The following is a 13,622-nucleotide window of genomic DNA, read 5'->3' on the forward strand; positions in this document are numbered from 1 at the left end:
TAAGATGATCGTATGCTCTGGTACCACCTCCTAGATTACGGTATGGTGATCGTAAGCTTTGATACCAACTCCTAGACTATGGTCTGCTGATCGTAAGCTCTAATACCAACTCCTAGACTATGGTCTGGTAGTCGTATGCTCTGATACCCCTTCGTAGATACGGTGAGATGATCGTATGCTGTTACCAACTACTATATTACGGTTTGGTGATCGTATGCTCTGATACTAACTCCTAGATTACGGTATGGTGATCGTATGCTCTGATACTAACTCCCAGATTACGATCACCAAGCTCTGATACTAGCTTATTAGTTTTAACTTATTAGTCGACTGAAGAGGCGTTAAATTAGGTGAGTTTCTTGCGAGGAACCAACTGCTAGTTCTAAAAGATCCCACTGTCCCACCCACGCTTTCTGAGTTGAGGGGATAATAGATCCCTTAATAATTATGACACAATGTAATTATCAGGACTAATCTCTTAAAAGGAGGATTTAAAATATTAAGTAATTACAGTGATTACATAATCATAATTAGCTTTTCTCACTTTATATAGTGATTGTTGTCAATATACATCAGGTTTATATAATTGTGGTTAAAGTAAACCTAAAAGTGAATGTAAAGATCTTAATTACAACTTAAATCTAGATCTAAATATAAGTATGAATAATAAGATCTAACTTCTTCTCATATACTAATTTGTATGTAGACTAGATAGTAGATGGGTGTTCCGAAACGTTATCCAGAAGATATAATATAAATATAAATGAGATAAGAAGTTGTAAGGGATTTTACTTGAAAATAACACAAATAAATACAAAACTTATTATACCCTTAGTCGCAGATACATTGATATATATATTATACATTTATATTATTTTAAAATAAATTTCAACTATTTATTACAAGATTTCAAATTAAATATTCAAATCTGTACTCACTTGTCCGGCCAAGGTATGGCCATAAACTGCTGCCACCATCGACCTGCGACGTAAGCCACGTAAAAGCCGAGAACGAAAGAGAGGGGAATGAGGTTGATGAAAGTATCACAATATATCACAACTTTTTCGAATAATCTGCAAATAAAAAAACAAATAAAAAATTAGAAACGCTTAATAAAAATATTAGTATTATTCAAACCTATAATAACTGTGCAATATCCACTACGAGTTGGTATGGTATATTTAATGCAGTAATACAGTTTAAAAACCATTTCCAGGATGAAAGTAAACGCAATAAAAACAGAGTTATACTGTCTTATTGCTGTGGTAGTACTATCACTATAGAAAACTGTCAGGTGTAAGGGTGGAAGGATGCTTTACCTTGAGCCTGGCAACCTTATTAGTTCAAATTCTCCGATGCTCCCTTCAGTTACATAACAACTTCATTAGCCAAAGGGGACAACTAAGGAAAAGGTTATTAAAGTTCCCACAGAAGGTGATAAAAATCCTTATTCTCAATTTAAAATAAAAGAAGTACAAAAAGTAAATAGAAGAACATAAAATAACCAATTAATTCATATTGAACACTTATTCCTAAATACACACATACAAATATAAATATATGCACATATGTCCACTTAAAACATGGAAGAAGGTACACAAATATGCCCATGCCAGGGATATTTAAATTTATAAATCAGGGGATATAAATTGTTCACTTCTAATCTTAAATTACGGTGTCATGATTAGTTATTGAAAAAGGAGGAATTTAAATGATGATAGGGAACAAGCATGGCGTAAGGGAGGGATTCCAGAGGGCAGTGGAACGGGCTAAAAAGGAATTTTATGTTACAGTTCTCTGAGAAGGGATAAAGAGGTCAGAGGCGTGATACTCGTTTCCTATGAGTGAATAGAGGATTAGAATTGCTGGAGACTGTAGATTTAGGCAGGGTGTTAGGAATAGTTGGTTTGGTATTGGTTAGATTCATGGGCGTACCAGCGGAGGCAGTACGGGGGGGGGGTAGCTGCCCCCCTAAAAGTGAAAAAAATTAATTATTTAATAAAATAATAGAAAATAATTCCTTTCAAGCAAATACTGATTGTAATAAGTAATCATAATAACTGATGCACTAGGACAATTATATATAATTTTAAATAGATAAATGGTTGACCGTATTATTTCAAATTATGAAGAAAGTGGAGTACAGTCACAAGAAAACAAAAAATAGTCAGCAGCTATTTAACTGGCACTTAATGGCAATAAATAGTTGTTAATATTATTTGATTTCTTTCCCCAGGCCATCTTCTTCATAATTTTATATATAATTATGGTTTCATTCGCCTTTTCCGTGCTGAAATATCACAGCCTCGACGATTATGGCTTGCCTCTCTCCCTAGTTTTGATCCTGGGTACGCCATTGGTAAGATCTGATGAAATATTGTATACAGTTTAAGGAGAAGAGCATTTTAACTTACCATAGAGGCGGGAAACATTATATATATGAATTTTTTTCTCTCTCTATAATTCCATTATTAATTTTTATCAATTTTTTTTAATTTCTTAAATCTTCCTTCATTTATGTTTGTACTTTTAATTATCTATTTTTGTTATTTTCTCCAAATTTTTCTCGTGTCAATGTTTTAGTTTTGAATATGATCCATAATTTAATTGGGCTGAAACGTCAGTTGTCAGAATAACTAAAATTAATGGTTTTGTTTACTAATCATTGATTGATCCCTTCCGAAAAAATAATGATTATAAATCAAAACATTGAACCACTCATCAACAAGGCGTTTGAGCTGTAAGCTTTTTGAGCCAACGATCGACTAATATTTATGAAATAAAAGACACCTTTAATTGGATGATAAATACCGGAGGAAAGAGACATTCAACAGGAAGCCCTCGTAAAACTTGGCAGTCCTTGATCCCGCTCATTATCCCCCCGACTATTTTTAGCTTAAGTTTTCAACAAAAGGCCAAATCCCAAATGACGAATGGGACGCGATCCGGCACTGCATTAATAGAACTGTGTATTTTTGTCATATATCATCCACCTTGTCTGAATTATAGTATTCCGAGTTCGGACAAAAATAGAACCCAATGGAGTATTTAGTGGACCTAAGGTCAGTCCAATATTTGTGAACTTGTCGCCTCTCAACATTATCGGTTCCATAGATCTCTAAGGCACTGACATGATTTGATTTAGTAAGTGTCACTAAAAAGTGAATTTTTTGATCAAGTTAACGTGCTGCAGTTACGCACGCGCAAGATATTTTCCTTTACACGCCCATCTTTCAAAAACGGATCCTTTTTTGTCCCAAAATTGTTTTAAAAAATAAAAGAATTTCTAAACTAAATGTTAAAAACTAAAATATACAGAATACAAATTGAGATTAAAAAAAAAATTACAAATAGAAATAGTTTGGTAACTGAAGAATTCTACAACACTAATCACTGACCATAACAACTGACTTACCGACAGTTAAAGGAGCATTAACCTACAGCTTGGGTAACCCAACCTCAACCCGGAGACTGAAGCCCAGGCTGCTGCAGCACATTCTGTTAAAATTCTGTATTTATTAATTCTGTTATTCACTTAACTTCTATTTCATTTACTATTATTTTTTTCTCTCTCTTCGTCTTTTTTTAAAATTAACTTTCTTTTTACTCATTAGAGGGCAATTGTTTGTTTTGTTAGGTCTACGAATGTCGTTATTTATTTTCCTTCTCTCTTTTATTAAGAAATATTCTTTTTATCTATTTATTTTTTTAAATTATAACGTTGCATATAGTTAGGGGTGTCTTTTGTACGTGACTATACCCCTCCTCCCCAAAATCAATTATTTAAAAAAAAAATGTAACGGTTATATCAACTATGTAAGGCCCACCTAACCGATCTGGTATTAAATAAATAAAAAAAAATTGACTTGCACAAGTTTTCGAATTATTACAGAGCAAGAATAAAATTGAGAAAGGTAAGTATGGATTATTTGTTTTTCCCTCGAGCTATTATCAAAATTTAAATTTATGTTACTCTAATCCCATATTCACAGAAGAAACGATTAATAAGTTGAGGAGTGTTGCAAAAATGTGAAACAGATTCAAGTAGACCGACTGCCTACTATGGAGGACAGATAGGGCCTGAGAAAACCAAACAACCCTCACTTACCTTAGTGCATTTCACTTTTGCTCAGTATTATAACAAAACATTTTCCAGTAAACTATCTATAACAACAGTGTTCAGTTATTAATTATGTAGAATACATCAGTTAATTAATTATAACTCCAGTGATCAGTTATTACAGTTAATTAATTATAACTCCAGTGATCAGTTATTAGTTCTCTAGAATATACCAGTTAACTAACTATAACTACAGTGTTCAGTTATTAATTATGTAGAATACATCAGTTAATTAATTATAACTCCAGTGATCAGTTATTAGTTCTCTAGAATACTCCAGTTAACTAACTATAACTACAGTGTTCAGTTATTAATTATGTAGAATACATCAGTTAACTAACTATAACTACAGTGATAAGTTATTAGTTATCTAGAATACATCAGTAAACTAACTATAACTCCAGTGATCAGTTATTAGTTCTCTAGAATACATCAGTTAACTAACTATAACTATAGTGATCAGTTATCAGTTATTTAGAATGCATCAGTTACCGAACTGTTGGAATGTTTATATTTATTAATCTCAGTTTGTATTCTGTACATTTTAGTGTTTAATAATTAGTTACCTAAACCCTTTTAAAAAAATAGGTATATTTTTTTTACTTTTTCTTTTATCATAGCACGACATGACTATTTGATCATCTAGATCCTCAAAAATTTATATCATTAACAGTTAAGAAATAATTTTCAAGAAAAATGAATATATTTCAGCTGAGAATATAGGTATCAACATATGGAGGAGAAAACCCCTAAACAAGGGATTTATTTCTTTCGAAATGTCAACAAAAATCAAGACAATGACAAAACCATTAGTAACATAACTTTTTATATAGACTATCACATGCTGATTGTTAACGAACTCATATTTTCTCAGTGAAAACGAACAATTAATGTTAATATCACACAGAGCTGCAGTTAAATCATACAATTCAGTAATTGTTGATAAAATAGTTGACGGCTATAAATAAAGATTTTAAGTTAAATCAAGAATGACATCCTTATATTTCAGGTCTTAATTTAGTTTTAGAAAAGCTATGCTTTCCGTGAAAAACAATGAATTGGAGTCACACCTTTTGAATGTTGGCTAAGTTTCAGCTCTTAGTAAAAATCTATAATAAGCAACTGAATGTGAACTGGACATTTAAACGTGACCAATACTGTTCCAGGTCACAAATATATTATTATTTTTATGGTTATGTTATTTAATTTAAGAATTCTTGCAACGCTAATTCTAGATATAAATAAACTGTAAATTTTTGTGGGGGATAGTTCTCAGAAATTGGAAGAGGCTCTCGAGAAAGTAGTTTATATACGTTTGCCGACAAATTATTACTTTATTTTAAAGAAACATGCTGACATTTGTCAGTGCTACTTATGTCTTTAGAGATCTTTAATCAGTAAAAATCCCGTGAAGATTAGGCACGCTGCCAATATAAATACCTGCATCCTCTAAAAAAGAAATATGTCCATTTTGTAAAATAAATGCACCTACCTCTTGATGCCGTCTATATCATCTTAGAGACGGATCTTGGGGTCTTAATACTATTGTTCGTTTAATCTTTAATAGCTATCTTCATTGTTGATTTTAATTTTAGTTGGATTTAAAAGATAAAATGCAGTTTATAATAATGCAGCATTCGTATAAGCATTCTCACAAATATTCGAAAACTCTTTAAGTTTCTTTTAAAATATTCAATGTTAGATAGCGAATAGATGTTAGTACAACCACCGAGCGCTCGAATCAACAATTCTCTGCCATGTTTACTCTCTGATAAGAATTCGCAGGGCAATTCCCCGTTGGCTTTTATTCATAAGACTCCTTCCCCACCACTTAAGCGAAACCCAATAATTTTAACTAAATATAACTAAACCGGTGGCAGCTGGTCAGACACCAGGAATAAACTTGCCAACTGGAGACAGCTCTATCTAAAGATACCATTACGTGTTGTTCTTATCTGGGTTCATCGCTTATATCTTGTCACCAACTTTATGGAATGTGCCGCTCTCGGAAAATACTCCTATGTTTGAGGAAAGTTGTGTTGTTTGTATTTTACTAGCGCTTTTCAAATTGTTTTAGTATTTGTGAATAATTGTTTTTATTTGCATTTGTAATATTTCTCTTGAGTGTTTATTAAGAAAAATGATAAAAATTTGAGAACTCTCTTATACAGAAGAAAATGCAATCAAATAGCCAAATTTTGGCTCCGGTCTCACATGCTGAATCTTAAAGTACTGGTAATGGTACTGGTTTTTGGTGGAGGGAACAAATCCGGCAAGTGGGTCTAGTGGTCCTTTTTGCCAACCCCTGGCGGCTACCTGAGTTGCCACCGCGAACTCACCAAGGTGGGATTGTCAAGATTCATTCCTCAGGACCGCCGAAAAATGAATGTTAACTGCCCCCAGGTGAGAATCGAACCGACAACGTTCGTAACCGCGCGCACCGGGACCTGCGCCCCAACCCCACGGCCGTCACGTCCCTGAATCTTAAAGTAAAATAGAAAGAAGATCGAAGATGATTGAGAACTTCAATAATTCCCCCAAAAAATAAATCTAAGGATTGTATATTATGCTATTTTATTTGTCGGTGTTTAAAAGTTCACTGTGAATTATAATCTATGGTTAAAAATAATAAAAAGTGCTCAAAAGAGCACAGTAAAATTGAAAGAATGTAAAAAAAAAATAAATAAATAAACGGACCCGCCCCTTAACATTATAATATAATTAGAGTATATATATTTAAGTTACAGCGTTAGTCAGCTGTTATTTCAATGTCAGGAGATCGAGTAGATCAGCTGATCGAAGATGTATACATGGAGGTACGGAACACAATAAAAGTCAGTCTTTGAGTAACAAGCGAGTTGGTCATTTCTATCTCCCTTTTCTCTTTTTCAGTCTTTGAACTCACAAACGTTTAATTGGTGCCAAAACTCGGGAACTTTATATTTTAAGAAAAAATGTTTGTTGTTTTTATTTTGTCATCTTCAAATATTTTTCCTCCCTCAATTTTTTTAAATAATGGCTGCTAACGGCAACGGTATTGTTAGAAGAGCAGTCTTGACCCTGGAAGCTTTAAATCCAAAAGGGGTCGAGAGCGTTCCTCCCACAGAGGGGAATACTCCATCCCTAGAGTTTCCTCCACTACCGGTCTCTCTTGCGCTATAGCACACGCAACAACGCTATAGTGGATCAAAGTACGCACTGCGACCGCACAAGACTTGAGGAAGGCCGTTTCTGACTTGGAACGGTTTACGGGGGAAACGGGAGAACTGAGCCCTTCATAAAAGGGGTTGACCGACTAATAAGCCGAATCGAAGCAAATTCTATCGAAAAATCTACTCGATAGTGAAGATGCAGAGGTACTGAAAGCGGCGGTCGTCTGCATAGTGAAGAGGAGCATCCTCAATCAAATTCAGGCGGACGAAGAGACCCCTTGGAGAGTTATCAAGGACAGATTAAAGAATTCGTTCAGAGGAGAACGGTGGGTCTCAGAAGAAGCCATATTCATGATGATTAGAGAGACAAAGAAACCGAAACAATCTAGTGGGAAGTATGCCACGGAACTCTTGGCACGCTGCAACAGAATCGCTGATAAACTAAGTGAGATGATGAAAACAATTCAGGTACAGAGTCGGATTTAATTCCTGTCCACGGTACTAAGGATTCAAGTGGCGAAAGAGCTGGGAAAGAAGGAGGGATTTGTGAGAGAACGCTCGTTTGTTGTGGAGTGAACTCGGATGGAATATCATGGGCCAAGAAAGGTAGTTCCAGTACTATCATGTGTCGAGAAGCTGTGTAGAAGAAGTTGTGTAGTGGAGAGAGAGAGCATATCGGATTCAGGTATGTCATTGTAGGTTAATCACCCTGAATGGCCCTTGTGAGGAAGAGGGGGAGGCGGTAATGGATTTGAACCATTAGGATTTAGTAAGGGCATCTTGAAAGTGCATATTGTAAAGACCATGCCGACGAAATATAAAGTAATTGTGGGGTGTGACTTGCTAGAATAGATGGGTGCTTGGATTAAGAATAGCAAGGGAAAATGGAGGATTAAGATTAAAGTAAAACCTACAAATGTCGTCAATAACAGAGAAAAGAGGGTGCACGGATTGTGGCAATCAATCAAGCTGAGGACTGGAGACTGCGACTCAAGAGGGAATACCAGGATATTTTTTTTACAGAAGGGGATATCCTCGGAACGACCGGGAAGACTGTCCATGAAATCCCACTGAAGCAGGAAAAGGTGACATACGTAAAGGAGAGGAGATACCCTCAGGCACTACGTCACCACATCCGGGAGGAACTCGAAAGTAAAACGACAGGGAATCATTATTGACAGCACGTCTCCGTACAATAGTCCACTGTGGGCGGTGAAAAAGAAGATCACGCTTCCGGAAGCTGAATGAAAATACAATAGATGAGAAATATCCGATCCCCAGATTCGAAGACATTTTGGTCAGGATAAGTGGGGCAACGTTATTCAGCACACTGGACTTGAAGGCTGGGTATCATCAAATTAAAATGCACCCTAATGATCAACATAAGACGCCATTAATTTTTGAGTGGGGTCACTATGAGTTTACAAGGATGCCGTTTGGTTTCAAAAACGCCCCCATAACCTCTCAGCGCCTGATGGACTAGTTTCTGAGAGGAATTAACGAATCCGACTGTCAGATTTACATGGATGACCTTGCGTTCAGTAAGAACGATTTTTAACACGTGCGACACTTGAATAGAGTTTTCCAGAGAATAAGACATTTTGGACTCAAATTGTTGGGAGAAAAGTCGGCGCTGGAACAAGAACAAATAAAATTTTTGGGTCACACGATTTCTAGGGAGGGAGTTAAACCAGACGCGGATAAAGTTGCAGCTATTTAGAAAATGGCGGTACCTAGTGACATAAAAGGATTTCGGAGGTTGTTGGGGACTCTAAATTATTACAGGTGGTTTGTTCCAGAAATGGCGGAGTATCTCGTTCCACTCAACAACCTACTCAAGAAAGGCAGGAAGATGATCGGCACCCCGATCATGGAGAACAATATCAGACGGTCATGGAGAGGTTGCAGCAAGAGCCTGTACTACCTTTTACAGATTTTAATCGGCATTTCACGATAACCACAGATGCGAGTCAGTATGCGCTAGGAGCGGTAGCTATCTCAGGAGGGTGGTGGTGGAGAGCGCGTACATCAGAGTAGTTGTTTTTGTCTTTTATTTTAGCCCTGATGAAGTCCTGGAAAGTGGGGCGAAATGTTGGTTTACAATAAATAGTTTAATTACTATAGAATAGAAACATTATTAGTTTGGAATTTATTTTGAAACTATCACCTTGGCAGACTTTTCATACGATTTAAACTGTGTATGAAATGTTTTGGGAAGAGGACTGTGGATTTTGATATTTATTTATGAGAACTAATACGGAAATTCTTTTAAAGTGGAATCAGTTTCTTTTTATAAAAATTGATAATCGGAATGAAAACAATATTATGTTGTTTTTAAATAGAGGTTTACAAAGTTGTTTATGTAGCTAAAAATAGAGGGCCTTCTTTTGTATCTTAAAAAATAAAAACGGATTTTTGGATATATTCCAATATATAACATTAGTCTCAATGGAAGAATCTGAAATAAATTATGAAATATTTAGTCGGCCTGCGACTGTGGCTTATCATGTAATCCTTTGATGAAAATATATCAAATTTATTTATATTATTGATTTATTATGTTTGTGACGTCATATATTTGTATTCGTATTTTTAACAAAAAATATTTAATAATGGAATGTAAACCCTTGAAAATAGATAATTTCAGAAGTCTATTTAATTTTTAACCATCTTTATTTAAATGTAATCGCATCTTAAGGACCCTATGCCTCTTTCACACCGATCCAACGTCGTAGACCGAATCACTTGATGCAATTGCTTGTTGCACTTGTTCCCAATTGCAATACATCTTAATTGGTGAATTCAAAAACCTCCTAAATGACCATAACACACAACATGAATATTCTGTCTCCTCCCATAATTCTTCTGCCTCAAAACTTTCAGATCACTACTTATCTTTAATCTATTACTTTGATTTTAATTAAACCTCTATACATACCCCACTCAGCAACCATACAAAAAGACTTATCCTGGAAGCTCTTATATCTAACTAGAACCTTCTGTCCTCGTAAAAATCGTTAAACAGAACTTATCCCTAGCATATTCTTAACTACTTAATTTATTAAAACAGTATTCGTGTTATAATTTATTTGTTTATTTATTATTTTGTCTTTTGCTATTCCTTACGTTATTTATTTTCATATGTTAGCAGTTTACTTTTATTTGTACCCTGTAACTGCATATATAATTTTTTTTCTTTTCTCTACATGTTTTTGGTTTTTTTTATTTTTCAAGTTATTTATTTATGTTTATTTCGAATTTTATTTACATTAGTTTTGTTTTTAAAGAATTAATTTTTCAAGATTAATTAAAGATTATTCTAAGTACGATTAATTAAGTAAGAATCGCCATAACGTGAAATTTGCAATATGTTATTGAAGAATTGCAATAAGAAGTAGACAATTTTAAGATAAGATAAAGATTTCCAACATTTATAATTTAAGTTAACTTGTTATTTTTGATTGAAGTTTTTTCAATTTAAAAAAAAAGACAATCAGGAACTATACTTCGACGACTACAACATCATAAATTAATTATCACTTACTAATGTACTTAATACGATATACGTAAAATGCTGCATAGACCGATATGGTCTGAGGCCACTCAGGTGTGGGGATGCTGCAAAAAATCCCACCTTCAGACCTTTCAATCCAAATTCTTCCGATACATCACTCACAGTCATTACTAAAGTAAAAGACATTACAAAAAATCACTATAGAAAGTTATGGATATACCATTTTTGACTGGCATGATGAAAAAATAGAACAAATGTCTCAATTGCTAGACACCCCAACTTCCTGGTACAAATATTACTGACTGACACACTACCACAAAATACAACAAGAAGATTGAAACGCCTCTGCTGCATTAGGTGGATTAGGTCAGGAATGTCTTCATTGGAAGGTTTTTCCACTCGCGAATGGATTGCTTTGATGGATTACAAGGGACATGTAAAATTACAAAATAAAGAATTATAATTACAATTTACTTGTTCTCGTATGAAATTAATATTTTTATTATTTATTTTATTTAATCAATTAATATTTTTTTAAAATTTATTTATAATGTAAATTATATATAACCTAATTTGAAGAGCTATTTGAGGAAGGAGTATAATGGAGAGAGTAACTTGGCAAAAAAGTGAAACCAAAAAGGCGGGCCTTATGTGCCTTTCTGGGGCGTGGCAGAGGATTAGGGGAAGAATACTAGCCAATCACCGTGTGCCTTCTTTTTTAGTTAAGATTACAATGACGGAAATTCCGATTCACCTCAACGTAAACCTTAATTTCGTGGGGGTAGTCTTTTTTTATTTCACTTTTGCTTCAGAGAGGAGAGTACGTCTATGCCACTCTCCTGGAATAGCTGTATGAATTATATTTAAAATAGGAATTATGCCAGATGTTTCCAAGAAATTTTCTAAATTAATTAATGGGGGTTTACTATTGGAATGAAATATTTCCTGTTCCAATATTCCAAAATATTTGTAGTTCAGTTTATTCTGGGATGATTGTACTTATTTTTTGCTCTTATTTTTAATTAATATGATTCTGTTGTGCGAAATTCCCATACCCTATTAGCTTGAAAGTCCATCTTTGACTTTACCGCCATTCCGACTAAAGTTGTTAAGGTTCTATACCTTATTCGGGACAACATTTTGCGAGCAACTGGTTTGATGGAGATACCACGGTAGATTTATTTTTCATGAGTACACTTCTTAAAATGTAGCGATGATTCAAGATCATATAAATGCATGTATTGTCAATAATACGGAAACGTGTCTATGCATTAAATAAAAGTGATTTCAAGAGAGAATAGGAGGCATTATTTCGGTTTTTATATCACTTCAAACAAAGAAGGTGATTTTACTCACTACTTCATTTTCAGGCAAATGTAAACCTCGGAAATTTGAATGTGAATAAGAAAGGAACAGATCGAGGTTTTATCATTATTATTGTTTAACTTTATTTTGTTTTTTTGAATAGTCTCTTAATTTTTTCACTGATCTTGAAAATTTCCACTGTTGAAGTGAGTAGAGTTTGCATTAGATTTGATCTTTTAAAAATTACTGAATAATTATTTTTAATTTACAATTACAATATATTAGAGAGAAAACTGATTTTAATCTCTTACGAAATATTCTCACATGTTTGATAAAATTAGACACCGATATTGTTCACAGACCAACAGTGTTGGATAGAAAGCAATTTCTATCACAATCATAAATAATTGTATCTGTAATTGCAACTTTTTGTGATTGTGGTCCGTAATTACAATAACTAATCGGTCCGAAGTAATTGTTATAACAATTACAATCTTAAGTTATTGTTATTTCCCTCCTAAAATTTGAAGTAATTTTAATTCAATTACGAGTAATTGGTAAATGCAATTACTTAACACCAAAACGGAAAAATAACAATGGTTCAGGAAATATAAAATAAACAAATAATGTTTCGAAATATTTATTATTTATTAAATTAGGTTTATATAGAGTTCTTCCAACGGGTAGTTTCCCCGAATGCTTGTACCATACCATTATGATATTACTTCAAATTTACTTGATGTATTTTATGTACACTAGTATATACCAATAAATAAAAAATAAAAAAATAGGTTTAAGTTGTAAGAAATGAGTTTACATATGAGCTATATTACAGATAATTATTATGGATAAAGAATAATCATAGCATCATAGAATATTACAGTGACTTCATTATAAACACTCTTTAAAGTCGATAATTTTTATTTTTTGAACCATTATCTTATTGTATTTTAGTCCACTTCTGCTCATGTAGTTTACTACTGTTCAACTCTGCTGGCCAACTATAAATACTGTTAAAGTTAATTTGAACTTTAAATATGAAGGATTATCAACATCATAGAACAACTTGGTTGATTTTTTAGTATTTTTGTACACTTTACTTACCTACTATCGATTCATATAGGTTTATTAAGACGGCTAGATTAGAGAAAGTTGTTAAAGCACAGGTATAACAAATAGAGTATCTATTTATCTATTAACTACCTTATTGATCTACCAGGCATGTTACTTCCAGGTATTGTTTTGTTTTTATGACTTTATGTTCCAAATTGGAAGAAGATATTTGTCCCTATGAAGTAGACTATAGGAAGATAATAGGGTTGCTGTCAGTAAAGGTATAAATTAGTAGAGTGAAATTAAGTTTCGTCCCACTTTGCATGGTTTCGTCTGGGTTTTTAAAATTAGAATAAAAATACAAATAGAGTAGGAATTATTTTATAATTATTTACAACTGTTTAAAAATATATAGAAGAAATAAGTTTGCTGTTAGTGATAAAATGACATGATAAAACATGTGGAGAATATACTCATT

The 13,622-nt window shown here is 33.5% G+C and overlaps 1 protein-coding gene across 3 annotated transcripts in view; it reads right to left on the reverse strand.

The window, feature by feature from the left end:
• Positions 1–13,622, reverse strand: part of LOC106680733 (bestrophin-2) — a 67,401-nt gene that overhangs the window by 12,531 nt on the left and 41,248 nt on the right. For all 3 annotated transcript variants that reach the window (XM_024364404.2, XM_014420648.2, XM_014420649.3), the window contains exon 2: positions 939–1,073. In XM_024364404.2, coding sequence (XP_024220172.1) covers positions 939–1,073 — 135 coding nt within the window. The remainder of the gene's footprint in view (positions 1–938; positions 1,074–13,622) is intronic.

This window comes from Halyomorpha halys, unplaced genomic scaffold (assembly GCF_000696795.3).
Source record: "Halyomorpha halys isolate HHAL.00 unplaced genomic scaffold, Hhal_1.1 Scaffold284.1, whole genome shotgun sequence".
Classification (NCBI taxonomy): Eukaryota; Metazoa; Arthropoda; class Insecta; order Hemiptera; family Pentatomidae; genus Halyomorpha; species Halyomorpha halys.